Below are 22,584 nucleotides of genomic sequence, written 5' to 3'. Positions count from 1 at the left end.
AACACTTGTGGCTGAAGGCGAGCCACGTGGGACTGTACAGTACTACGCAAACGACCAAGGGATCGCACTTGCGCATCTACTCATCCAAAACTTCGGTCGGATAGAATCCACAGGTCTTCCTACGGGATTAAAGGTGCATGACATTGCTCGTCTGTCGATGGTGTAGGCACTGAGCTCTATTGCAGTGATTTGTGGCTACCGCTTCCTCCTTCGCCGCCAAAAACTATCTAACTCAAAGTATGCCATGGGCGTTGATATACCTCAGGGAACACTACTGATCCAGATATAACAGATGCGCCATCTCGCTGCTTACCTCCTCCTCCAAATCGGCGGCAACGCCTCTCCCTCTGCTGAGGATGTGAAGAAGGTCCTGTCTGCTGTTGGCATTGAGGCCGATGAGGAGCGCCTGGGGAAGCTCATCTCCGAGCTTGAGGGCAAGGACGTCAACGCGGTGCGTTCCACAATTCTATTACACATGACCTCCGCTAAAGTTCTATACGGCACCCTCCAGCTGATTGCTGAGGGCTCCTCCAAGCTGGCCTCTGTACGTGTGAGATTCTGCTTCCTAATTGGATCGTACTGATCGGCATCTCAGGTGCCCTCCGGCGGCGCAGTTGCCGCTGCACCTGCTGCTGGCGGTGCTGCCGCCGGTGGTGCTGCTGCCGCAGAGGAGAAGGCCGAGGAGAAGAAGGAGGAAGAGAAGGTCCGTCCGCTCAGCGCTTTTCGGAGGCGCCATGAGACATCTTACGCAATTGATTGTGCTGCAGGAAGAGTCCGACGAAGACATGGGCTTCGGTCTGTTCGACTAAACGCTATCCCCCGCGTTCCCCACTTCTATCACCGTGTCATGACTTCCAGCTGTATTACTGTAGCAACTATGACATGCTTTCATCACGATACAAATGACCGGTGGATCGCATATGCCTTCCATGATTCGCCGGAATGATCTGAGCTGGGAGATTGGCGGGAAGTTACGCTCCTCCTGGATTGGCGCTGCTTGTGGTGTAAAGCCTATGAGCGTCTGCGAGTTTAAGCCGAAGAGACCCCTTTCTGGGTGATCTGCTGAGAGCACCGAATGACCTGGAAGGAGGGTGAATGGCTGTACATACGCCTGTGTACAAGTGTTCTCACCCCTGCAATGCCTTCGATCCGTACCTGTGTTCGCAGGTCTTGATTGACTGAAGTGGTATTACAGTACACCTTATTACACTCGAGGTACCCAAGCCGCCGGTTGGCTGCGGCTTGGGATCCACTTTACAGCGAATTATCTGGATCCGGATGACGCTTCCGGTTGATTGATTTATTGTGCCGCGTTTTCTGCTGAACCGTCGTGTCACGCCGCATACATGGGAATAGATCTGCAGGGGGGGAAGCCGACGGAAGAAGTAGGTTACCAGCACATATGATACATGCATGAATCAAAGCACCTAGCCACGCCTATGCAGGCTGTAAGTTAGAAGGCTGCAAACAAGATATCTCCTCGAGCAAAGAGTTATCACAAGCAGGACGCATTAGGGGGCTGATACGCAAGCGGCCGGAATATTTACTGCTGAGCCGGCGGCATGTATATCCGAGTGCCCTCGGATTCGTTCGGGGTCACAACTCCCTTCTGACAAGAATAATGTTCTCTTGAGCCGTCTCCACCGTTCTTTCCTTGCTGGACGCCGCCATCATCTAGCAGCACCTCGTCAGCGTCGGACGCCTCATACACGATAAGGCAACCCGTCTCCCTTGGTGCTCCTTACCACCGGAATAGCTCTGAGCACTTGCTCGGAACTTCACTTGCGTCCAGCATACGCGACTGTCCATTGCCCTTCTTGTTCTTGTCCGACTCTGGTCTGACTGTTCTGATTCCTGTCTCATCGGCCCCACTTTCCTATCAGACACACCATGGATTCTTCTACTAATTCGTCTAGTGCTTCTGCACCTCAGCGTCGCAGCAAATCCTCTACATCGTCTCCAGGGCCACCGTTTCCAATGGACGCTCGCATGCCTGTCTCACAGAGCCATTTCGCTCAGGAGGCAGAAAATCGCGATCTCAAGCAAGGCGCTGCTTGCAAAGTACCGAAGCGCAAACGGTTGGCCAAGGTAAGCTTTTCAGTTCCGGCCCGAAAGCCACTGGCTAAGGTCTTGCCCGAAAGGCGTGCGATGCATGTCATAAGAGTAAGAGACGGTGCGACGGTACTGGCAAGTAGATTTCACGGGATTGAGACCGTCCAGCATCATGTCTGATACTGATGCCTCGTTTAGCGCCCTGTAGCAATTGGTGTGTTACAGTTGCGGGTATCTGTCGCAACGCCACTGATTTGATGTTAGCTACTTTGCTTCGAAAGAGTGTACATACACGGATGCATCTGGACGTCCGGTTCCTGCTCCCCGAGCGGGGCATCCCTCGGAGGATACCCAGCGTTCGTCTCAAGCCCCTCTAGATGGTGTGCCCAGCCGAGCAGGCCCTTCTGCTGTACCTGCGATTCGTGCGACTCCGCAAATGCATCCCGTCAAGATACCTTCCCCGTTAGCTGGAGATCAGCACGAATTTGACGATTCTAACGAGCATCGCAAACGTCGACGGATTGAACAAGGTCCAACCTTTGCTGGTCCTCCTATTCCTTCGCCGCCCCAAGCGGTCCTTGTCAATAATCCGATCTTAGACCGCTCCAGTAGCCCTGATGCGGCTTTGACCAGAGAGCTTGTTAATCGTAAGTGCCGTTGTCTCCCGCATTCAGAATATTGTTATAACTGGAAATACTCTTAGTCTTCTTCACACATTGCCACCCGTCTCGGTTGATACTGCACAAGCCATCGTTCTCTGCTGCCCTGAGCCATAACGGGGTGCCACCCTATCTGCTGCATGCTATGTATGCCCTTGCGGCGCCCCTATCGAAGCAGCCTGGGATCCGCACGACTCCGGCGCGATTGGCGGGAAAGAGGTTCTTCAATGATGCCGTCTCCATGATGTTCGACAGCACTGGTCGACTTTGCTGCCCTCCAGATCTGGTCACTGCGCAAGCTTTGTGTCTCCTGCAGATGCATATGTTACAGCAAACTACGCAACCTATTATGACTCCCATAAAATACCATGGTAAGTCTTTACTTTACAGGCATAAAATTGGCTGCTTTATCCAGTTCAATTGCGTTTGGATAGATCTTGCGTTAGGCATCGTCGAGAACTTGGGGGTTTACAAGCCAGACAACCCAGTCATCACCCCTATGCCTTCTGCCGAGCACGTCCACAGTTCCATCGAGCGGGAATGCACGCGCCGTGTCTTCTGGTTTATATACTTGCTCGAGCTCCTTCGGCAGACGTACTCCCACAGGTCCATGATGCTCCGCCCCGAGGGTCAAGACCTGAGCATGCGCTTACCCGTGGACGAGACGAGTTTCGAGCTCGCGGTGCATATCACACTGCCCGGTATGTTTATATCCATATTATGTGTGTCGTGGGCCCTTACGTTCGGCGATGATCCAAGCAGAGTATTTGCACTTCCCGCCTCCGCGTATGCCGTATACCTCGGAGTTTGGACATATCATCCGGGTGACTAAGATCATGACCGAGTTTGAGACGAAAGTGTGCCCCTCTTGCAGTGAGTATCCTGTGACCATGGTTTGCTGCTGCTTTGACTGTACGCGAATCACCGCAGATGGTGGCATCATCCGAGATGATCGCGCACATGCTTCGGTTTTGCAAGAGACAGAGATCCAACTTGATGTGAGTACTCTGACTTGCGAGGCGGATTTTGCTTGATGGCTGGTCTTTGTAGACTTGGGCACAGAGCTTGGCCGACCATCTGCGTTTCAACGAGCAAAATGTACAGCTCCAGGTATCCATGTTTGAGACGAGTTCCAACACCGGCGCCTGGTGTTTCTTCTTCATGCATGCTGTGCACGCGTCATGCGTTCTGGCGATCAATGAAGTGAGTCTTCCGTGGTTAAGCCAGGAAGCTTAAGATGATAACATCGCTCGCAGCTGAAGCAGAGAGCCAAGGGCGAGCCTCCCAACGCTGCCCAGGAATGGTCTCGATCGTGCTTGAATCAGATTCTGTCCTCGATGGGCAATAGAGCTAAGAATAGTTTCATATGTGAGTCGAACGTAGACCCAGAGCTATGGACATCCTGACGAGCTCTTCCTTGCTGCTAGTGGCTGTTATTCTCTGGGTATGTTATTTCCTTCGGGTGAGTCGAAGGAGTATTCTGACATTGGATCTTCACAGCCTCTGTATAAGTACTGCAAGGAGGATAACCAGCAGCTGCGGGAATGGGCTGCAGCGTACCAGGATTTCTGGGGCGTTGATCTCCGGGACCTTGCACTCAATTCTCAGTCGCCCCATGCCCCGGACTTATACACCCCCCCAGGCGGAGCCAGTTCGTCGTCGAGGTCTGATTACTCGTTACCCCTACATCACACTATTACGAAACCCGAGTCAAGCGACCCGTACACGCAGGATGGTCGCACCGAACGTCAGGATGGTCCTTTGTTGCCCTCCTTGAAGGCCAGTGGCCTGCTTGATTCTTGGAGGCCGGTCGGCAATTCCAACGGGCCAGCGCCAGCGGGGAATGCGTGGAATCCTTCCATCACTCCGCCTTCCGGCCGAGAGCAGAATGCAAACACTATGGACCCCTCGCGTCACGCAGCAGCAGGGGTTCCAGTAGGCATGCCGTGGCTCGCCAACGAGCCGTAGAGGACGGCATTGTACGCCGCGTATATTTCGTATTATTGCTTCTGTTTATTCTGACCCCACCGCACATCCATCGCTATATCTATCCGTATTGTACCACTTATAATATGCGAGCTGCCGGATGGTGTATCTGTATCAACCACGTTGTAATTATAGGATAGGTCGCCGAGGCAATAGCGCGCTCTTGGGTTGGGTCTGTCATTACGAGCTTACTGGCCGACTTTCCTAAGATTACGGTGCAGCTCTGGCTGGACGAGGACTACCCGGTCAAGTAGCTTCTTGACTACCTTGTCCTTGTTGGCATTATACTGGTCAGTGATCTCCTTGAGCTTAACCTCTGCATCTTTGTCGACGGATTGCTGGGTACTGTGGATAACGCCAGCATGCTGTTAATAACATCAGTACTTCCCCCCTATAATGCAAGCAATCCGATGACTTACTGAAGCCTCAAACTCCTTGAATTCCGCCTCCTTGGCCTTCCTGTACTCCTCTATCTCCTTGGTAGCTTCTGTCCGGGCATCCTTGAGTTTCTGGACGCGATCTGGGAGAGGTCAGAGTCAGGCTGCCCGGAGCAGGATGTCCATTGACGTACATTGACGGGCCTGCTGCACGATCTTGGCCGCTTCCTTCTCGGCCTCTAGTAACGTCTGAATACCTTGCGATTGCTGAGCAGCCTAGACATCGTGTAAGCTGAAGCGCCTGGCGGCGAGGACGGTAAGTGGACCGACCATGGTGTCCAGAATAGGTGGAGGGGAGAAGAATTGAAACTCCGCCGAACCGGACGGCGGGGCGAGTTTCGCTGGTATTGTGGCAGCAAGAGGTAGGGCAGCCGGTCTTGCAGAATGGCAGGAAACCCCGTAGATCCCTTGCAGACGCTTTCTGCAGCGTTAGCCGTCCCGCCTGACTCGAAGGAACAGGCTGAGCTGCTTGCGACGTTACGTGAATCCCTTGAGGCTTACCCCGGTCCCATACCTATTCTCTGTAAAACGCTCATTCGGACGCTGTCCGGCGCAGGGGACTCGGTCCTCAAGCGATGGGTACTGGACTTGTTACATTTCGCGATATGTCGGTCAAACCTATCTGTGGAAGTCCGCACAGACTGTGCGTGTCTGGTCTCTATCCAGTGTATAGTGGCGTTAACCGGAAGTGCTGTTCTCAGTGGCTTCGCAGTCCGTCGAGACATTGGCTGGCCTGTTGAATGATCCCAACCCAAATTCCGTCAAGTTGGTCGTGCAATGCTTCGCGACGGTGTATCCCCTGCTCTTCCGCGTCCTGTATGCACCTCCTTTATCTGCGACGCATTCCTCCCGCTAACCGCGCAACTCTACGTTTCAGATGTACAAATCGTAACCTCCGGCAAATGTGGGACGTCCTTTCGCAGGCAAAGGCGAGGATCCTTGACTTTGTGCGCGCTGCTGGGGTGCCCATGGGGATAAAGCTGGCGTCGGTGAAGTTCATGCAACGCGTGATCCTCGTTCAGACCAGAGGCGTAGCTGATCCTAGGGTAGTTATCACAGTTCTTTCGCATGTCTTTACGTATTCAATGAAATATCATTTTAGCTTCAGAACAAGAACGACCCCAATCTAGCCATGTGTCCCAGCGACCATCCCTTCATACCCGTGGCTGCGCTTGAAGCGGAAGGCGTCAAGTTGCTCGAGGGTATAATCACGATGCTTTATACCAGCTCGTAAGCTGTCTGCTGACTTAATGAGATACCTTGACTAAACCATCCCTAGCAATCCGGATATCCTATCCGCTATATTGAACAGTTGGGCTAACCTGGTCAAAAACAGACCTGGCCCCCTTGTCCAAATAGTGGTTACGGCTCTTACGCAATGGACTCCCAATGCTCTAGCGGGACAACCAGCTTCATCTATCAAAAGCGTCGAAAAGGCTGTCCGGATATTATTGATCCACATCTCACGGTTGGGTTCTCCCCTTTCCTGTCTTGTTTGGGACTAAGTCCTTAACAGAACACCACAAGGCGCGCCGTATGTTGGGCAGATCAATGAAGCGCTCGCCGTTCAGGGAGCACGTATGGACCGAGCTGCCGCGGAAGAAAAGGCTCGCAAGGCTGCTGCCGCTGAAGCCAGCAGGAAAAGGCCGGCCAGCGTACCGCAGGAGTCTCCACCTGATTCCAAGCGAGTGAAGTTGGAACCAGACCAGAATGCCGCGGCGGCGGCGGCATTCCTGGCATCGTTCGACTTCACCACCCTACCCACCACCCTTATTAACGACCTCATTATCGCTAACCTATATGCATTCCCCGAACCTGCGTTACAGGCCTTGGTGCTCACGTATCGAGATACCAGACGACCATCCGCTCCTGCTGCAGCACCTGCACCAGTCGCAGCGCCGGTGGCCAGTGCGCCGGTCGTTCCCCCCAATGCACCCCCTCCGTCAGCATCAGTAGCAGGACCCCCAACAGCCCCTGCGGCTGCGGTTGCCCCTACTGAGAAGAAGGCAGCCACTCCCGTGCCGTCCGCACCTCCGCCTGTCAAGGAAGAGCCAGTCGATCCTTTGCAGATGGATATCGACGAAGAAGAGATGGAGTACGAACCTGACAAGCTCAACTTAGAGCTCTCTGCCGGCGAGCACGCAGACGCAGAAGATGGCGACATGGGAGTTCCTGAAGCTATCGACATTGACCTCTTGACGGAACTCAAATTGCCCCCGCCAAAAGTATGGTCGGAGGAAGACCGAGACGCACTAATAGGATCATCTATGTCGCGCATTCGAGAAGGGGTGGACGTTGTGAGTCCTGGTGACGATACGACCGTCAACCCGTCAAAGATGGTCGCGACAGACCTGTGGATGCTGTTGATTATCCGGATGGTAACGAGGGTGGTCGAGTGTCCCAAACCGGGTAAGGACACGGAGGCAGGAGCGGGGGAGGACTCAAAAGATGACGTCGAGCTCTTCGCGCGACAAGAACGATTAAGACAACGGTTGTGCGACTATATCATGGCAAATTTTTCCGCTCGGTAAGTCGAGCACACCCTTGACTCGTCTGTTTGCTTGGTTTCCTGATTCCCGATTTCTGTAGAGTCCGACTTGCCACGACATGGATGAACGAGGAATGGTACAACGATCGAATACGGTCGGCAGATGACCCGGATTGGGTAAGCTCATACCCCCCGGTCTTACTGTACCTCGCTGATTTGCGCTTCTAGAGACCTAACTACGACATATGGCTCAGCCAGATTCTTGCCGCATACCAGACTCACATGGATGCTAGAGATCGGACGTTCACGCGATTTTTGCTAGACTTGCCTTCAATACCTCCGGATGTTTTGGAGATGTTGCGGGAACTCTGTTTAGATTCCGAACGGTGAGTATCAGTCCGTTCCATTGGTACTCCCTCTTGAACCGTGTCTCCTCAGCATGACTGTTGGCTTTACCACTCTTCGCGAATTTGTGCTGCAACGGCCCACGTTGCGATACGAAGCCATAAACGTGTTACTGGAGCTAACGACACATTCTGGTATTTATTACATGTCCTCGGGTGTATTCCGACTGACCCACGACCTTAGAAAAACTTATCCGTGGCGCCGCCATCAACACGGTCAAGCGATGGGTCCCGGATGTACAACCGATGGGTGATATGGTTCGCGCATTCGCTCTTCATATCCTACGAAGACTGCAGTCTCGCGCGCCGAAAGAAAAACAGGCAGATGAAGATATAGCCATGAATGGGGAGGGGGAAAACATGGAGGATGGCCAGTTACCTGCGGAAGACTTGGTCCAAACTCCTTATTTGCCGGAGGAGCTGGATTCTCCTGTGCAGCGAGCGCAGGTCCTACAGCACGTAGAGCTATTATTTGCTCTCTCGGTCAAGAGTCCTGATTTGTTGGACGAGTACGTATCCGTTCTACGCGGAAAAGGATTATTCCGCTAACGAGAACGGCAGGATATTCACTGCATACGGCCAAATGGAGCGGCCCGTCCAGGAGACTGTCCAGGAGCTCATCACTCCCCTTATCCGGTCACTAGGCTCAAGTCACGGGAAACTTCTGACCCTCTTGCGGACATTCCCCTCCGGCGCCGAGTCTCTGGCTTTACGGGTGCTCACCATCTTTACTGAACATGGTCGGCCAAGTCCACAGCTCGTCGCTCTAGTGAAGGGTCTCATCACTGAACGAGACCTGAATGCGAAGTTCTTGATCCCTATTATCGCCGAGATGGACAAGGTGAGCGCGTCGACCTGATCGCAGGGGCTCCAGCACTGAAACGTCCTAAAGGCGGATATCGTGCGACATTTACCCCGTATTGTGTCCATTCTCAATGGCAACACGGAGGAAAAGAATCTCGTGCGGTCGGTGTTCAGCGCTATTGTTACGACCCCGCCGGAGACGTTTGGCACGGTTACCTCAAATTTGCCTCGAGTGCGGCAGAGTGAGCTACTCACCCCTGCGGAACTTATGGTACTGTTGCATTCGGCTGAGAAGGAGATCGGCCTGAAGGCTGCAATTGAAGGTGGGTGAATCACAGTCACCAGTTCGGGTATGGACGTTCATCGCTACTTCCGACAGCCATCGGAATCTGTTTCTCCATGACTGATGTTTTCCGGTCCGAGATTCTTGCCGTGGTTATGCAGCAGATCGTGGATCAACCCGTGCTGCCCACGTTGTTCCTCCGAACGGTATGTCGGATCCTCGGCAGGTGGAGATAGAACGCTTATCCTCCTTTCAGGTCATACAGGCCGTGACCACCTACAAGTCGCTTGTCGGGTTCGTGTCGACGACGCTACTGTCGCGGCTTATCACCAAGAAGATTTGGACAAATCCGCCACTCTGGGAAGGCTTCATTAGGTGTGCGAAGATCATAGCGCCCTCGAGTTTCGGGGCGTTGCTTCAGCTCCCCAAAGACCAACTCCGGGACCTTGTGGAAAAACAGCCCAGTCTGAAAGCAGGTCTGCGCGACTATGTTATGAAGAAGGCTGGAAACAAGGCGCAGAAGGCTGGGTACCTCGATTTCCTAGGAGACGATACCTCTTCGCAGCAACCGCAAGCAGTGGCGCCGTCTCCTGCATAGCTATTGCTTTCGCATTCCCCTTCCTGGGCCTGTGTATTTTACACGAGCACACGTCTAATTCTGTATTGCTGGCAGTATGTACATGTAGGATGGACGCAAATTTTAGGAATAATTACCGTCCGAAGGCTCTGTCTGATCATCTAACCGAACCGAAGCGCATCTAATCTCAGATGAACCTTACAAACAGGCTTCTTGTCCGTGACTCCGTGTAAGTACGTCAAGTAGCAGGTGGCTCCGCGCTGCCCTATACTGTGTATCCCTAGTCTTCTTCTCTATCTCGCCGAGCTTACAGCGTTTGGCGGCGACCCTGCCCTCTGAGATTCCTTGTCATGTCGGAAGCACAGGACGATGGACGCGTCGTAGAGCGCCCACCGCGGCAGGCATCGACTTCTCCAGGCAGGCGCGGTCAATCGGACAGCAATGCTCCCTCATCGTCCACACGACCATCCCCCAGTTCATGGGAGGGAAATCGAGGCAGATCGAGAGTGCGTAGGATGTCAAATCCTACTTCCGAAGAGAACCTGAGGCGGAGGTAAGACTATATGTTCGAGATTTATCGGAGCTATGCTTACGGTGCCTCGGAATCACGAAAGAGGCTACCATTCCTTGCTCTCGTCCTATGGCAAAGTCTTCCATGTCGAGAAGCGATGGAAACTTATAAGGGAGATGGGGTCCGGTGCATACGGAGTTGTGATGTGAGTACTGTGTTGTCGCGTCTACGTCTACTGAAGGCTTGATGGCTAGTTCCGCTCTGGATGAGATATCAGGGGAAACCGTAGCTATCAAACAAGTTTCTCGCGTCTTCGACAAGGTGCAACTGGCGAAGCGAGCTCTCCGGGAGATTACTCTCCTTCGACATTTTTCCAACCACGAGAATATAACCGGCTTGATAGACCTAGATGCTATATCGCCTGATGCGGATGAAATGTACGTTCAGATATGATTATGCTCCCGTCAGCACCTCTTACTTGGTCCTATAGTTATATATTTATGGAGGTATGGTGTAATATATTCGCGATGTTTGCGCCTGTCCTAACACCTCGCAACTCCCCCGAAGCCGATGGAAGGTTCGTTTGCTAGGTTATTTGGCCTAAGCTCGAGAGACTCACTGTACCGTGTACAGCTGACTTGCATCAAATTATCAAGTCAGGTCAATCGCTGACTAACGAACATGTTCAATACTTCCTCTACCAAATCCTCAGAGGTACCATAATGATCGTGTCTTCGTCCGTCTAGAATCGTGCTCATAGAGCTCCATCTACAGGGATGAAATATATTCATTCAGCCTCTGTCGTGCATCGCGATCTTAAACCAGGCAACCTCCTGGTGAACGCCGATTGTGAGCTGAAGATATGCGACTTCGGCTTGGCGAGGGGCTTCGAGCACACCCCCGATGGCAATGCAACGCAACTAACAGAATATGTCGCTACCCGGTGGTACCGCGCTCCTGAGCTTATGTTAGCTTTCAGGTCAGTATCGATAGCTTCGTCAAATCCATGTGATACTGAGGCACCCAATGTAGACAATATAACACCGCCAGTATGTCTATCTAGGAGTCCCTTGTCTGTGGAGATACTCACGGCCAAATTTACGCAGTCGACGTATGGTCAATAGGCTGTATATTTGGAGAACTTCTACTGGGCAAACCCCTGTTCAAGGGCAAGGAGTGAGCATGGCTGCTCTCCCCATTCTTGCACGGGATCCTGACCTCTATTCGCCTCAGTTACGGTCAGAACATCATCTTTCAAGTAACAACCGTTTGCTGAGATCCGTGTCGTTATTGGCAGTTGATCAACTCAACAAGATCCTTGACGTGTTAGGTTAGTGACGATCAGCCGGCCCCCATTGATTCAGTTGTCGATTTTTTTTGGACAGGTACCCCTGACGACGAAGTCATCAAGCGAATAGCAAGTGACAGGGTATGTACAAGAAGGTTCTGAACTTAATAGACGAGTATTTATTGGCAATAGGCGCAAGCGTATCTCCGTTCATTACCCTATAAGAAGATGGTGCCTTACTTAAAAATCATGCCTAATGCCGACCATCAAGGTTTGTTTCCAATAACTCTCGTGTGCAGACATCTAAAATATAATTCAGCTATAAACCTCCTCGCGAAGATGCTCACCTTTGACCCGGCTGCTCGAATCACGGTAGCCGATGCCTTAGAACACCCGTGGCTATCTTCCTACCACGACATCGACGACGAACCCGTTTGCGCTGTCAAGTTCAATCGGTGGCGTGAAGTGGAAGAACTGGAAACGATAGAGCAGTTCCGAGACGCGATCTGGAGAGAGATCCAAGACTACCGTCGGGAAGTCCGGACGTTCTCCTTCGAGATACCAGAGGACTATGAGCGCACCAGAAGCCGGGACCGGAAGGAGTCCTCACTTCCGGGAGGACCTTCTACCACCCAATTCCCCTCGATATCCGAAGATCCAGAGGTTTCCGTGCAGGAAGCAGAGGACTCGACGGTCAGCGAGGCTACGATTCCACCGGGCGCGGTGACGCCTACCGACCCTGTGCTTGCCTATTCACGGAGGTCGAGCTTCTTCGGACCGCGTCGACGAGATTCTTATGCCTCGTCGCCTTACGTCGGCAGGCAGCCTCTGCCGCCCTCCCGCGAGGAACCAGCTGTCACCCAGGAGTCAGATACCATGGCGTCGGGGACCACGGGCAGCAACACCGTCGCGTTCCCCAGCGAGAATTATGTTGTCCCTGCGCGGTCGCGGACTATCTCGCAAGCGACTGGCATGGGTACGTTCCCTCGCAAGGTCCTGCGTACACTGTCCACCGTATCGATATACGAGAGCGTCGACGGGTTACCAGCGGATCTTGCGCATCTAGGGAAGTATATCAAAGAGAGAGACGTGACCGATGCAGATGCACCTGCGTCTGAAGTTCCGAAAGACTTTCCCTTAGACAAACAAGGTGGCGAGAATGATTCTCACAAATTCCATATCGGATAGACGTCCACCATCACGACCTCACGCCATCATCACCCGCATGTCATAACGATCTATATAGATGCCAGATAGAGCGGACTACAATTAGATGTATGATAGAGATATAAACGTGCGCAATGGATACAGAAGAGATGTACTAAATACAACAAGTGTGTTCCCGAGACCGGAAGAAAGAAATGAGATCTATGCATCACCCAGAATTTGCTTTATTCCTGAGGATAATCCGTGAGGGCGTGCGCGTCGCACAAGATCGTAAGACTCACTATCGATAATATCCATATAAGCTATACTGGCGGGGCTGTCAGGGTATTCATCCAGGAAGCTGACCCCGTAGTCGGCGCTCTTCCCTATCCGAGGGTCGAGCGGGACAGCACCGAGCAGCTCGACACCCATTTCCGCCGCCATCTTCTTTGCACCGCCAGTACTAGGCTTGAAGATTTGACTCTCCGTCTTGCAATTCGGGCAGACGAAACCTGACATGTTCTCAACGACGCCGAGCACGCGGATCCCGACTTTCCTGCAGAAATCGATCTCCCGACGGACGTCCTGCAGGGCGACTTCCTGCGGGGTCGTGATGACCACGGCGCCGTCGATGCCGCTTTCCTTCAGGTACTGGACAATGCTGAGGTGCTCGTCGGATGTGCCTGGCGGCGTGTCGACGAGTAGGTAGTCTAGCTCGCCCCAGTCGACGTCTTTAAGGAATTGCGAGATCAGGCCGTTCTTCTTGGGACCGCGCCACATGATGGCGTCCTTTGACGAGGGAAGCATGAAGCCGACGGACATTACACCGAGGTTGTCTTGCACGTATACAGGGGACCATCCTGATGAAGAGGCATGCACTTGTTCCGAAGCAATACCGAGGATCGTCGGTATGGACGGACCGCAGATATCAACGTCCATGATCCCGGTCTGAGATCAACTCTATATAAGTATCTGCAATCAATGAGTCGGCGACAAGCGTACCTGTACCCTGTCATCTGCTGAGAACGCCCAGCCAAGCTGCGCAGTGAAGGTCGACTTCCCCACGCCGCCTTTACCAGACAGGACGAGGATCTTGCGTTTCACGTTGGACATCCGCTCGCGCACGAAAGGGAGTGCAGGATCTGGTCCCTTTGTCTGACCCGACGCACAGACATCCTGGTTTGCGCAACCTGCACAGGCTGCAGCCTTGCCCGCAAGCTCGGATTCAGTGCCCTGTCCGCCATATTGAGTGTGCAGCGGGCCTGGATACTCTGAAAGAGACTAACCGGGCAATGCTCTGGTGCATTTGAAGGAACCGAGAGTGGACTGGGGGCCTCTACTGCCTGTTGGACCGCAATCATGGTGGTCGAGTAGTGTAGGAACCCTTTCGCGATCGGCTTACATTGGGTCCCATGTGATTGGTAATCTTTATTACGGCTCCGAGCAGCTTTCTCACGGCCCGAGGGCCACAGGTCTATCCGGGGCCGTGGCGTCCAATAGAAGGGGTTACAACTATTTACGATAGTAAGGAACTGTCCAGTGTCGAGGAGGCCAGCGTATATTATAAATATTAATATCATGATGTACAATAAGAGTACAAGTGGCAGAATAATTAGGGTAATTTACGAGAGCATGGTATGTCCTCGGACGAGCAGACGATCCGTCAAGGTTTCGGGAGACAGTTCAACTCTGCCGTGCTCGAGTAAGTCTGGGGCATTTAGGATTAACCCATTCGAGCACCAGCGACCCCCGCAGCTATGGAACTCCTGGCATTGGGCGCAAGCGCATTTGCCAATAGGTCCCTACAATTCCGCAGCCGCTCTCGCCTCGCAACAAACCATGAACCGGCATCGTACGGAAGTGCAAGCGGCTGGCCGATGACTCCCTTGTCGTATCCCGTTCGCACTGCGCGAACGAGGGAGTCCAGCTCGGCTTCGGAGTCGATGTCATCCAGGTTCTCGTCAATGTCATCGACATCGCCGACGATAACAGCGGAAGACGCAGCAGCGGCAGCGGCTGCTTTCTTCCCTTTCTTCGGGCCTGTGGCAAGCGCGCCTTTCTTCGTGATGTCGATACCCGCGGCCGCAGCCTGTTCCAGCGCCTGGCGCTTCTTCTCTGCTTTCTCTCGCTCCTTCTTCTCCTTCCTCTCCTGCTTCGTTTCTTTCTTGACGGGTTCAACCCAGTTCGGGTTGTTAGCCCGGTTCCATTCTAGCAGCAACTCGTCGTAGGGCTTCGATCGGCCCTGGACAGCGCGCTTGGCACCCATAGAGTGGGACTTGCAGGTGAGGGAGCGCGAGCATGGGAGGCCTTTATCGTTTATGACACCGCACTGTTTGTCATAATCGACAGGGCCTTTGAAGCGCCTGTTGGTGACCTTTGCAGTGGTCTTCTTCTTCTTGGGCTGATTCGGATCCTCTGGCGAATCAACTTCGTCCGCTTTACGCTTCTTGCCCTTCTTCGGGCTTTCCTCTTATCCTAGATCAGACCGCATACTTGTCGTAAGATGTATCTCATACCAAGCTCTGCAGTCGATCCTTTCCCAGCTTTCTTCGCCTCCTCGTTCTGTATCCGCTTGCAATTATCTGGACGCACTGAGTGATGCTGAAGGTGCGAAACTCAAGGCGGCTACTCACCCGCGTGCTCAGCCGCTGAGCTCTGCAGCACAGGCTTGCCGCAGTCCTTGCATTTGACCACGCCAACTTCAGGTTTGAGTGGCTCGGAGCCAAATACCTTCATGTCTCGCGCGGACAGCCATGCTGTAGGCGGTGAGGGCGGCGACGCCACATCAGAGGAGGATGATTCTGACGGGCTGTCCCAAGAGAAGGTAGGAGGAGACGGAGCAGGCTTCAGTTTGAGCGCCATTGGTGATGCGCGACAACAGGCTGAGCGCGGCGAATCACGATGGTGGTGGCACTTGCCAACGTTAATGGCACGTTGCCGGCGGCTTCCCCGGAACGTCGGGGGCGCGGCTGTGACGCGGTGCAACGTCACGGTCCGGGGTGGGATCTAGATGTGGCAAAGGCAATCACTTACAAGAGGCCAAGAGACTAATAAAAAGCTTTTCTTTGCGTGATACATATACAAAATGTATTCTGTCTGAGATATCCCAGGTCATAGTTGAAAACATCGACTCATTCAAATAACAATCCTGTAGATAACCTAGATGACACAAGAGACAGAGTCTCTTCAAGTCGAGTCGTCAAACCCTTCAGCTGAAGGCAACTGAGCAACGCGAGCAAGCGCGGAGATATGAAATCGATGGGGAAAGTCTGGGGAAAAAAAAATGTGCCATAAGTGGTAATTGCCTTGCTATAAAAGGAATGTGACGATCTGACGTGACGTCAATGCATGAGCGAAGACGCGTCCCAACCACTTCACGGGGCCGCGACTTCCTCGACATTATAAAAGCCGCCATCTCCTCTTGGTGCAACCCCCGCCCCTCTTTCCTCCCCCCACATTGTTCGCGATGGCCGCGAAATCAAAAGCTGCGCGCGCGGTTAAGAAAGCGGAGAATAAGTTGAAGAACCTCCCCAATCCGTCTGTGAAGATCCCGAAGCGCAATGGAGGTTCCTCGACGGAAACCTCACCCACGACTGATGGCACGAAAACACCCAAGACACCCGCCGATGAGGGTATTGAGTTCTTCGAGTTTGCCCCGATAGCTGCGGACAAACCCATACGCGTTTTTGAGCTTCGTTTGGATCCCGATGGTGGTCCTGACAAGGATAAATCTGTGCGTCCAGTTGTCTTTGTATGGAATACTCATCCTCATATTGTTTATGTAGTACCTGCGACTCCCTCCTGCAGATATTCCTTACATTCTCCGCGTAACACTGGATGCTGGTACCCCTGCCTCAAAGAACGGCGTGTTCAAGACCAACTTCCCCTTGGATGGGGGGAAGTTCAGCAGGGAGCGCTTTGTAGAGCGAAGGTGGATACCGTTCACATCTAGGGCGGTAGAATGTATTGTCTAAACTTCCGTCTAGACTCCCCACAAACTTCTCCAAGCCGATTCAAGTCGATCTTCCTATATCCCATGCTGGGGCGTTCGCGTATTGGGTGGAGTACGACGGAGATGAGCCTGGATCCCGAACCAAAGGACGGGAGGGCTACTTCAATATTGATCCTTTGCTTCAAACTAAGGAGCGCTCCTCCATCCTCTCCCCCTCTGGCGCCCCTCTGTCCCCTACTGACGGTGGCGCTGCTCTAAAGAGCAACTATGTCAATCTTCCCCTTGATAGCTTATCTATCCTCACTGTTGTCTCGAAGTGGATGGGTCCCATGTCTGGGTGGTCCAAATACTTCGAGGAAGCTCGGGATAGGGGGTATAATATGCTGCACTGGACGCCTTTGCAGGAGCGAGGCGAGAGTGATAGCCCTTACTCGATCCGGAACCAGCTCAGGTACGACCCATCAATGTTCTCTGGTGGAAAGGATGAGGTCGAGAAGGAAATCGATGGTGGTAAGGCCAAAGTTGAAAAAGTCTTCAAAGTAGCGAAAGAGCAATATGGTCTTTTAAGCCTTACAGACGTGGTCTTGAATCACACCGCTAACGATAGCCCATGGCTGGTGGAGCATCCTGAAGCAGGTATGTTCCGTCCCCCGCTACATGTTGCGAGTTTAACATGGAAACCTCGGCTATGCAGGATACAGCCCTGCGAATACTCCTCACATGGCGCCCGCTCTCGAGTTGGATACTGCTATTATAGATTTTTCGGCGACTCTAGCCGCGAATGGCCTTCCCGTCCGTATTGCCTCGTACGGCGACATAGAGACCCTCGTAGGGGCGTTAAATCAGAAGATCAAGGACTTGAATCTCTGGCAGTACTATGTTTTAGACGTGAACAGGGAGAATTCGGCCGTGAAGGAGGCGTTCGCAAATGGCCGCGTCATAGAGTGGCAGGGCTCTCCCGTCGCAGGCAAGTCCGTCGTGGAGTTGGCAGAGATTGTACGCTCCCTTGGCAAGGCTGAAGGGCTGGGCGAATTCTCCGGCCGCTTTGGAGTGAAAGTCGATGGTTCCTTCGCTGCTGGGCTGGTAAAGGCCCCCTTCGCCGAACTTGGAGATAACGTGAACGCGCTCGCTGATGCATGGGTCCGCGTGGTCGATGTCTTGAACGTACCTCTGTACCAGGAGTGGGAAGATGACACCAAGGCCGCATTGGAAAGCATCAAGAACAGAGTCAAATACACCAGATTAGACGAGCACGGCCCAAAGCTTGGTGATATTTCCCGAGAGTACGTCCTCTAAGTTATAAATCACGTTTCCTGCTTATGGACGTCCGGTACAGGAATCCCCTAGTAGAACCTTACTTCACCCGTCTGGCGCCCACGCCTGAATCGGACCCGTTCGTATATTCGCTTGCCAACAACGGTTGGATCTGGAACGCCGACCCGCTGCAGAACTTTGCGCTGCTGCCGTCGAAAGCGTATATCCGTCGCGAGGTCATTGTGTGGGGCGACTGTGTCAAACTCCGATATGGCGACTCTCCGCAGGCCAATCCGTGGCTTTGGGGATACATGACGAGCTATGTTACTTCTCTCGCTGCGACGTTCGATGGCTTCCGCATCGATAACTGTCATTCCACACCACTTCATGTTGGTGTCACGCTGCTGGATGCTGCGCGTGTTGTTAACCCGGACTTGTATGTGTGTGCGGAGCTCTTCACGGGGAGCGAGGAGACAGATAAGTTGTTCGTGAGTCGCCTGGGCTTGAACAGTCTGATCAGGGAAATGGGGAATGCCTGGGATCCCAAGGAATCATCGCGGTTGCTATATAGCTATGGCTTGGGCAAACCCATAGGTTTGTTGATTCCTCTTGACTTCCAATGTCACTCTGATCGAATTGTTGCAAAGGTTCGATGGACTCGGCGTGCTTGACCAGCAACGAGGAACTGCCGCCTCCCACTGGCAAGGGCCCCGCTCGTCCTTGTGTGGTGATACCTCTTTATGGGTCAAAGCCTCACGCACTGTTGTATGACCTGACTCACGACAACGAATCGTACTTGGACAAGCGATCAGCCGAGGATGTCCTGTCCACGGGAGCGCTTGTCACTTTCTCGTATTCGGCGATTGGGTCTGTCAAGGGTTTCGATGATCTCTACCCTAAGCTGCTCAACCTGGTGCAGGAGAAGCGGCGGTACGAGACATCTGGGTTGGGTGAAGGGAGCGGTATTGCCAAGGTGAAACGACTGCTGAACCATCTGAGGATGGAGATGGTCCTTGGTGGATATGTCGAGGGTCACGTACATCAGGAGAACGATGTAAGTACGTTTCACTCCGAGACATCAGAGCCAAATTGACCGCTCGCCTCTCAGTACATCGTCATGCACCGTGTTCATCCCGGTACGCAGAAAGGCTACTTGCTTGTGGCGCATACGTCCTTCCAGAAGGGTTCGAAAGACAGGGGCTACAGTGTGTTACACGGCTTTTGAAAGTCCATATCAGTGTGGCTCACCGTTTGTTCAGTTAGCCCTCAGAAGCTTCGCCGAACGAAGGCAAAGTACATCTACGGCGCCACCATTGACTTCCCAGACTATGAGGATAAATCTGATTCTGAGACACTTCGTGGTCTTCCCGGAAAGTTAACCGACATTCCGCCTGTTGTCGCACCCCAAGGTCTGGACAATGAGGGTCCGTACGTGGAGATCATCGTACCAGAGTATTTCCCGCCCGGGAGCATCATGCTCTTCGAAACACAGATGCAGGAGTACGATGTAGGTCTGGATGCCTTCTGTACGTCCGGGGTGGATGAGGCTTTCTCGGACCTCAGCCTCGTCGATCTCAATGTCGTGCTTCACCGATGTGATGGCGAAGAGCGAGATGCGACATCAGGAGAGATAGGCTCATACGCTGTTCCGGGTATGGGGCCGCTTGTTTACTGTGGTCTGGAAGGGTGGATGCATCCTTTACGGCACATCATGCGTTATAATGACTTGGGTCATCCTCTATGCGGGCATTTGCGGGACGGAGCATGGGCGCTCGACTACATCCATTCGAGACTTGCCAGGTATGTAAGACTAAGTTCCTTGTGACAGGGCTTAACTCACAGTGGGTTCAGGCAAGTCGATAACTTCCCCAATCTCGTCAAACCGGCGGTTTGGTTCAAAGAACGGTTCGATCGGATCAAGGCTAATATGCCTCCTTTCTTGCGTCCCAAGTATTTCGCTCTTGTGATATCGACAGCGTACAAAGCCGCTCGCCGAATAGCCATTGAACAATGTTCGGAATTCGTCTCCACCGGGCACTCCTTCACTCAAGATCTCTCGCTATGCTCTGTGCAGATGCACGGCATGGTACAGTCCGCGTCGCTCGATCCCGGCAAGATTACTCCTTCTTTGGCTGCTGGCTTACCTCATTTCGCCACCGGGTGGGCAAGATGCTGGGGTCGTGATGTGTTCATCTCGTTGCGAGGGCTGTTCTTGACCACGGGAAATTTCGACGGCGCGAAGAAGCATATCCTGGCATTCGCATCTACCCTAAAGCATGGCTTGATCCCCAATTTGCTGGATTCTCTTCGGACGCCCAGGTAAGTTTGCATACCTACTTACACTGCTCTTCTAAGATCCCTTGTCGTTAGGTATAACTCGCGCGACTCTCCCTGGTGGATGCTTCAGAACATCCAGGACTATGCAATGAGCGCACCTGATGGGTTGGCTATCTTATCCGAGTCCGTCCGCAGGAGATTCCCGAAGGATGATACATGGGTTCCATGGAACGATCCTCGCGCATACGCCGAGTGCAGCACGATCGCCGAGATCATCCAAGAGATCTTGCAGCGACACGCGGACGGTATTCACTTCAGAGAGTATAACGCGGGACCCAACCTAGATATGCAGATGAAGGATGAGGGGTTCAACATTGACATCCAGGTAGATTGGACGACTGGACTCATCTTCGGTGGCAATCAGCATAACTGCGGCACATGGATGGACAAGATGGGCGAGTCGCAAAGAGCAGGCACGAAGGGAATTCCCGGAACGCCTAGAGACGGTGCGCCTGTTGAAATCACAGGGTTACTCAAGAGTACTCTGCGTTGGCTCAATGAACTCTCTACTGCTGGTAAATTCCCCTTCAAGGGTGTCGAAGCCGAAGGTGAGGCGAGCATGCGCACCGTCAGGTCTCAATACTCACGGAGCGCACAGTCGACGGAAAGCGAAGATTAATCACGTACAATGAGTGGAATAATCTTATTCAAGCGTCGTTTGAGCAATGCTACTACGTTCCGCTTGGTAAGCCCGTCTTCTCACTGTTGTCCATCTGGTGAAACCCATACCTTGGTAGATCCCGGTGATGATGCGAAGTACAATGTGAATCCAAGCATCATCAATCGCCGCGGTATCTACAAGGACGTCTATGGCTCAGGACCGGGTAGAGAATGGTCTGATTACCAGTTTCGTCCCAACTTCCCGATAGCGATGACGGTCGCGCCGGAGATGTTTGACGAGCAACATGCGCTCGGCGCCTTGAAGCTAGTCGACAAGACCCTGCGAGGTCCGCTAGGCATGAAGACTCTCGATCCCAGCGACATGCAATACCGACCGTACTACGACAACTCCAACGACTCGACCGATGCTGCCATAGCTAAGGGGTTGAATTATCACCAGGTACGTCTCAGAGCATGGGCCTGCTATAGGCTACAGCTCATGTTCGTCAAGGGTCCGGAATGGGGCTGGCCTCTAGGTTACTTCTTGCGCGCATACCTATACTTCGACACGCGAGTTGGTGCCGGTAAAGAGGTACGTCCGTTTGCTTTACGTGTTGGCTCCCACTCAAGGGCCGTTGTCTCTAGGACCCGACTCAAACACTGCATTACTTGCACCGTCATCTTCTCCCAATGCGCCGTCATGTCGAGAATGACCCATGGGCTGGAGTGCCAGAACTGACGAACAAGGATGGAGCCTACTGTCATGATTCATGCAGCACCCAAGCGTGGAGCTCCAGCTGCGTTCTGGACTTCCTTGAGACTGTACACAAGATGAACTAGACCTAGCTTTTCCATACTTGTAGACGTTCAAGAAGTTGTAGGATTGTCCATTCTGTAGAACCATTAGTTACTACAAAAGCAAACTATGTATACCCCAGCACGGTCGACACGTCCGAACTTTCCCAATGATCATCCCTCTCCATGTTGTCTTGATATTTATACCAAAGCAAATTTAATGTATCAGTCAACCTCCATGAAGTACTTCACCACCATGCATTGCAATGGCACTGACACTCCTCTGCTGAACGAACATGTACAGGATAGATGTTCATGGAGTACTTGCAGTCCTTTAACTCTATCTCAAAATCATCTTTGCTCCCTACTAACCTATATTCGACAGTTGCTGATGCATTTCATAATGGTGATTCGGCTATGCTGAGAGACTTGCGCCACAATTATAACCACATCCCAAACTATTCGCTGAATGCGTGATACCATCCAATGATGGTATTTAGACAAGCAACGAAAAGAAAGGAAGTGATCCCCCGACGACACAAGCCGGTAGTGCAGTGGCAAGGTCATCGCGCCCCCGAGTTGCAAGCAGAGCTCGGGGGTCAAGGGCGGCAAAAATTAGATAACCAAAAATGAGGGCGGTGCCCTCATAATAGTGGTTAAACTATTAAGAACAGATACTACACTTGATCTAAGCCAAAAGGCCAGAGTGGTAACGAACTAAAAGGTTGGAGCGTTGCTTATATAGCCTCTAAGATGCGCACGGACCATTCGTATGTTTTGCCTTTGTCTAACTTTGGAAACAAAGACATTCTGACGTGGGTTCCCACTTTCGGATATGTGGCGGATTACTATTATTTACTAACGTATAAATTATCGTGACTTGCCAGAGGAGGCGAGCTCGACAGGACATTAAGCAAGATGGGGCGGAAGATCATATCGATTGATTTCGACAGTACTCCTTTGTATAAGCTATGCAACCGGTAGGAAATTTGACAAGCGTATAGTCATCCC

The 22,584-nt window shown here is 52.7% G+C and overlaps 8 protein-coding genes across 8 annotated transcripts; 5 read left to right on the top strand and 3 right to left on the bottom strand.

Annotated features, from left to right (window-relative positions):
• The first annotated feature begins 13 nt into the window (after window positions 1-13).
• On the top strand, window positions 14-950 carry GLOTRDRAFT_115712 (ribosomal protein 60S). Its single transcript, XM_007867002.1, has 6 exons — window positions 14-133; window positions 186-237; window positions 293-451; window positions 512-544; window positions 596-703; window positions 768-950. The coding sequence occupies exons 3-6, from the start codon at window positions 293-295 to the stop codon at window positions 807-809; spliced, it is 342 nt and encodes a 113-aa protein (XP_007865193.1). The 5' UTR covers window positions 14-133; window positions 186-237; the 3' UTR covers window positions 810-950.
• Window positions 951-1,890: 940 nt separating this feature from the next.
• GLOTRDRAFT_105364 (uncharacterized protein) lies at window positions 1,891-4,679 on the top strand (the record flags this gene model as incomplete). The annotated part of the gene is made up of 11 exons (XM_007867269.1): window positions 1,891-2,088; window positions 2,142-2,191; window positions 2,317-2,699; window positions 2,756-3,082; window positions 3,146-3,412; window positions 3,471-3,584; window positions 3,642-3,709; window positions 3,762-3,914; window positions 3,968-4,079; window positions 4,139-4,155; window positions 4,212-4,679. 11 exons carry the CDS (start codon window positions 1,891-1,893, stop codon window positions 4,677-4,679), a joined length of 2,157 nt encoding a protein of 718 aa, XP_007865460.1.
• Window positions 4,680-4,885: 206 nt separating this feature from the next.
• On the bottom strand, window positions 4,886-5,407 carry GLOTRDRAFT_105363 (V-type ATPase; the record flags this gene model as incomplete). Its single annotated transcript, XM_007867001.1, has 4 exons — window positions 4,886-5,062; window positions 5,117-5,217; window positions 5,269-5,350; window positions 5,405-5,407. 4 exons carry the CDS (start codon window positions 5,405-5,407, stop codon window positions 4,886-4,888), a joined length of 363 nt encoding a protein of 120 aa, XP_007865192.1.
• A 111-nt stretch (window positions 5,408-5,518) lies between these two features.
• GLOTRDRAFT_59735 (uncharacterized protein) lies at window positions 5,519-9,836 on the top strand (the record flags this gene model as incomplete). The annotated part of the gene is made up of 14 exons (XM_007867000.1): window positions 5,519-5,777; window positions 5,836-5,950; window positions 6,012-6,180; window positions 6,237-6,364; window positions 6,414-6,602; window positions 6,651-7,661; window positions 7,724-7,799; window positions 7,851-8,008; window positions 8,061-8,161; window positions 8,211-8,535; window positions 8,588-8,867; window positions 8,919-9,153; window positions 9,210-9,319; window positions 9,370-9,836. 14 exons carry the CDS (start codon window positions 5,519-5,521, stop codon window positions 9,709-9,711), a joined length of 3,498 nt encoding a protein of 1,165 aa, XP_007865191.1. The 3' UTR covers window positions 9,712-9,836.
• Window positions 9,837-10,205: 369 nt separating this feature from the next.
• Window positions 10,206-12,677, top strand: GLOTRDRAFT_128404 (kinase-like protein; the record flags this gene model as incomplete). Its single annotated transcript, XM_007866999.1, has 14 exons — window positions 10,206-10,243; window positions 10,305-10,406; window positions 10,456-10,638; window positions 10,692-10,707; window positions 10,769-10,778; window positions 10,835-10,915; window positions 10,976-11,180; window positions 11,234-11,250; window positions 11,308-11,377; window positions 11,435-11,459; window positions 11,516-11,531; window positions 11,587-11,630; window positions 11,682-11,760; window positions 11,809-12,677. The coding sequence occupies 14 exons, from the start codon at window positions 10,206-10,208 to the stop codon at window positions 12,675-12,677; spliced, it is 1,755 nt and encodes a 584-aa protein (XP_007865190.1).
• GLOTRDRAFT_59731 (P-loop containing nucleoside triphosphate hydrolase protein) lies at window positions 12,479-14,011 on the bottom strand. The gene is made up of 4 exons (XM_007866998.1): window positions 13,922-14,011; window positions 13,638-13,868; window positions 12,938-13,583; window positions 12,479-12,886 (listed from the first exon to the last, which is right to left on the bottom strand). The coding sequence occupies exons 1-4, from the start codon at window positions 13,994-13,996 to the stop codon at window positions 12,858-12,860; spliced, it is 981 nt and encodes a 326-aa protein (XP_007865189.1). The 5' UTR covers window positions 13,997-14,011; the 3' UTR covers window positions 12,479-12,857.
• A 160-nt stretch (window positions 14,012-14,171) lies between these two features.
• On the bottom strand, window positions 14,172-15,497 carry GLOTRDRAFT_75144 (SCA7-domain-containing protein; the record flags this gene model as incomplete). Its single annotated transcript, XM_007866997.1, has 3 exons — window positions 14,172-15,104; window positions 15,152-15,217; window positions 15,269-15,497. The coding sequence occupies 3 exons, from the start codon at window positions 15,495-15,497 to the stop codon at window positions 14,359-14,361; spliced, it is 1,041 nt and encodes a 346-aa protein (XP_007865188.1). The 3' UTR covers window positions 14,172-14,358.
• Window positions 15,498-16,072: 575 nt separating this feature from the next.
• GLOTRDRAFT_138185 (glycoside hydrolase family 13 protein) lies at window positions 16,073-21,761 on the top strand. The gene is made up of 14 exons (XM_007866996.1): window positions 16,073-16,368; window positions 16,421-16,566; window positions 16,622-17,223; window positions 17,282-17,870; window positions 17,924-18,435; window positions 18,489-18,895; window positions 18,950-19,046; window positions 19,101-19,641; window positions 19,693-20,160; window positions 20,212-20,726; window positions 20,777-20,863; window positions 20,916-21,238; window positions 21,290-21,370; window positions 21,424-21,761. The coding sequence occupies exons 1-14, from the start codon at window positions 16,102-16,104 to the stop codon at window positions 21,616-21,618; spliced, it is 4,830 nt and encodes a 1,609-aa protein (XP_007865187.1). The 5' UTR covers window positions 16,073-16,101; the 3' UTR covers window positions 21,619-21,761.
• The last annotated feature ends 823 nt before the right edge of the window (window positions 21,762-22,584 follow it).

Source organism: Gloeophyllum trabeum, assembly GCF_000344685.1.
Source record: "Gloeophyllum trabeum ATCC 11539 unplaced genomic scaffold GLOTRscaffold_00005, whole genome shotgun sequence".
Classification (NCBI taxonomy): Eukaryota; Fungi; Basidiomycota; class Agaricomycetes; order Gloeophyllales; family Gloeophyllaceae; genus Gloeophyllum; species Gloeophyllum trabeum.
This window is presented reverse-complemented; position numbering and strand designations above follow the sequence as displayed.

What these genes read in the sequence shown, in the direction of transcription:
- GLOTRDRAFT_115712 (XM_007867002.1), top strand. Translation starts at nt 293, where the DNA reads ATGCGCCATCTCGCTGCTTACCTCCTCCTCCAAATCGGCGGCAACGCC. An exon ending in GCTCCTCCAAGCTGGCCTCT is followed by an intron (nt 545 to 595) that starts GTACGTGTGAGA and finishes TCGGCATCTCAG; the next exon opens with GTGCCCTCCGGCGGCGCAGT. An exon ending in AGAAGAAGGAGGAAGAGAAG is followed by an intron (nt 704 to 767) that starts GTCCGTCCGCTC and finishes ATTGTGCTGCAG; the next exon opens with GAAGAGTCCGACGAAGACAT.
- GLOTRDRAFT_59731 (XM_007866998.1), bottom strand. Translation starts at nt 13,996, where the DNA reads ATGATTGCGGTCCAACAGGCAGTAGAGGCCCCCAGTCCACTCTCGGTT. An exon ending in CAGCAGATGACAGGGTACAG is followed by an intron (nt 13,584 to 13,637) that starts GTACGCTTGTCG and finishes AGTTGATCTCAG; the next exon opens with ACCGGGATCATGGACGTTGA. An exon ending in TTATATGGATATTATCGATA is followed by an intron (nt 12,887 to 12,937) that starts GTGAGTCTTACG and finishes GATTATCCTCAG; the next exon opens with GAATAAAGCAAATTCTGGGT.
- GLOTRDRAFT_138185 (XM_007866996.1), top strand. Translation starts at nt 16,102, where the DNA reads ATGGCCGCGAAATCAAAAGCTGCGCGCGCGGTTAAGAAAGCGGAGAAT. An exon ending in GGTGGAGCATCCTGAAGCAG is followed by an intron (nt 17,224 to 17,281) that starts GTATGTTCCGTC and finishes TCGGCTATGCAG; the next exon opens with GATACAGCCCTGCGAATACT. An exon ending in GAGTTGGTGCCGGTAAAGAG is followed by an intron (nt 21,371 to 21,423) that starts GTACGTCCGTTT and finishes CGTTGTCTCTAG; the next exon opens with GACCCGACTCAAACACTGCA.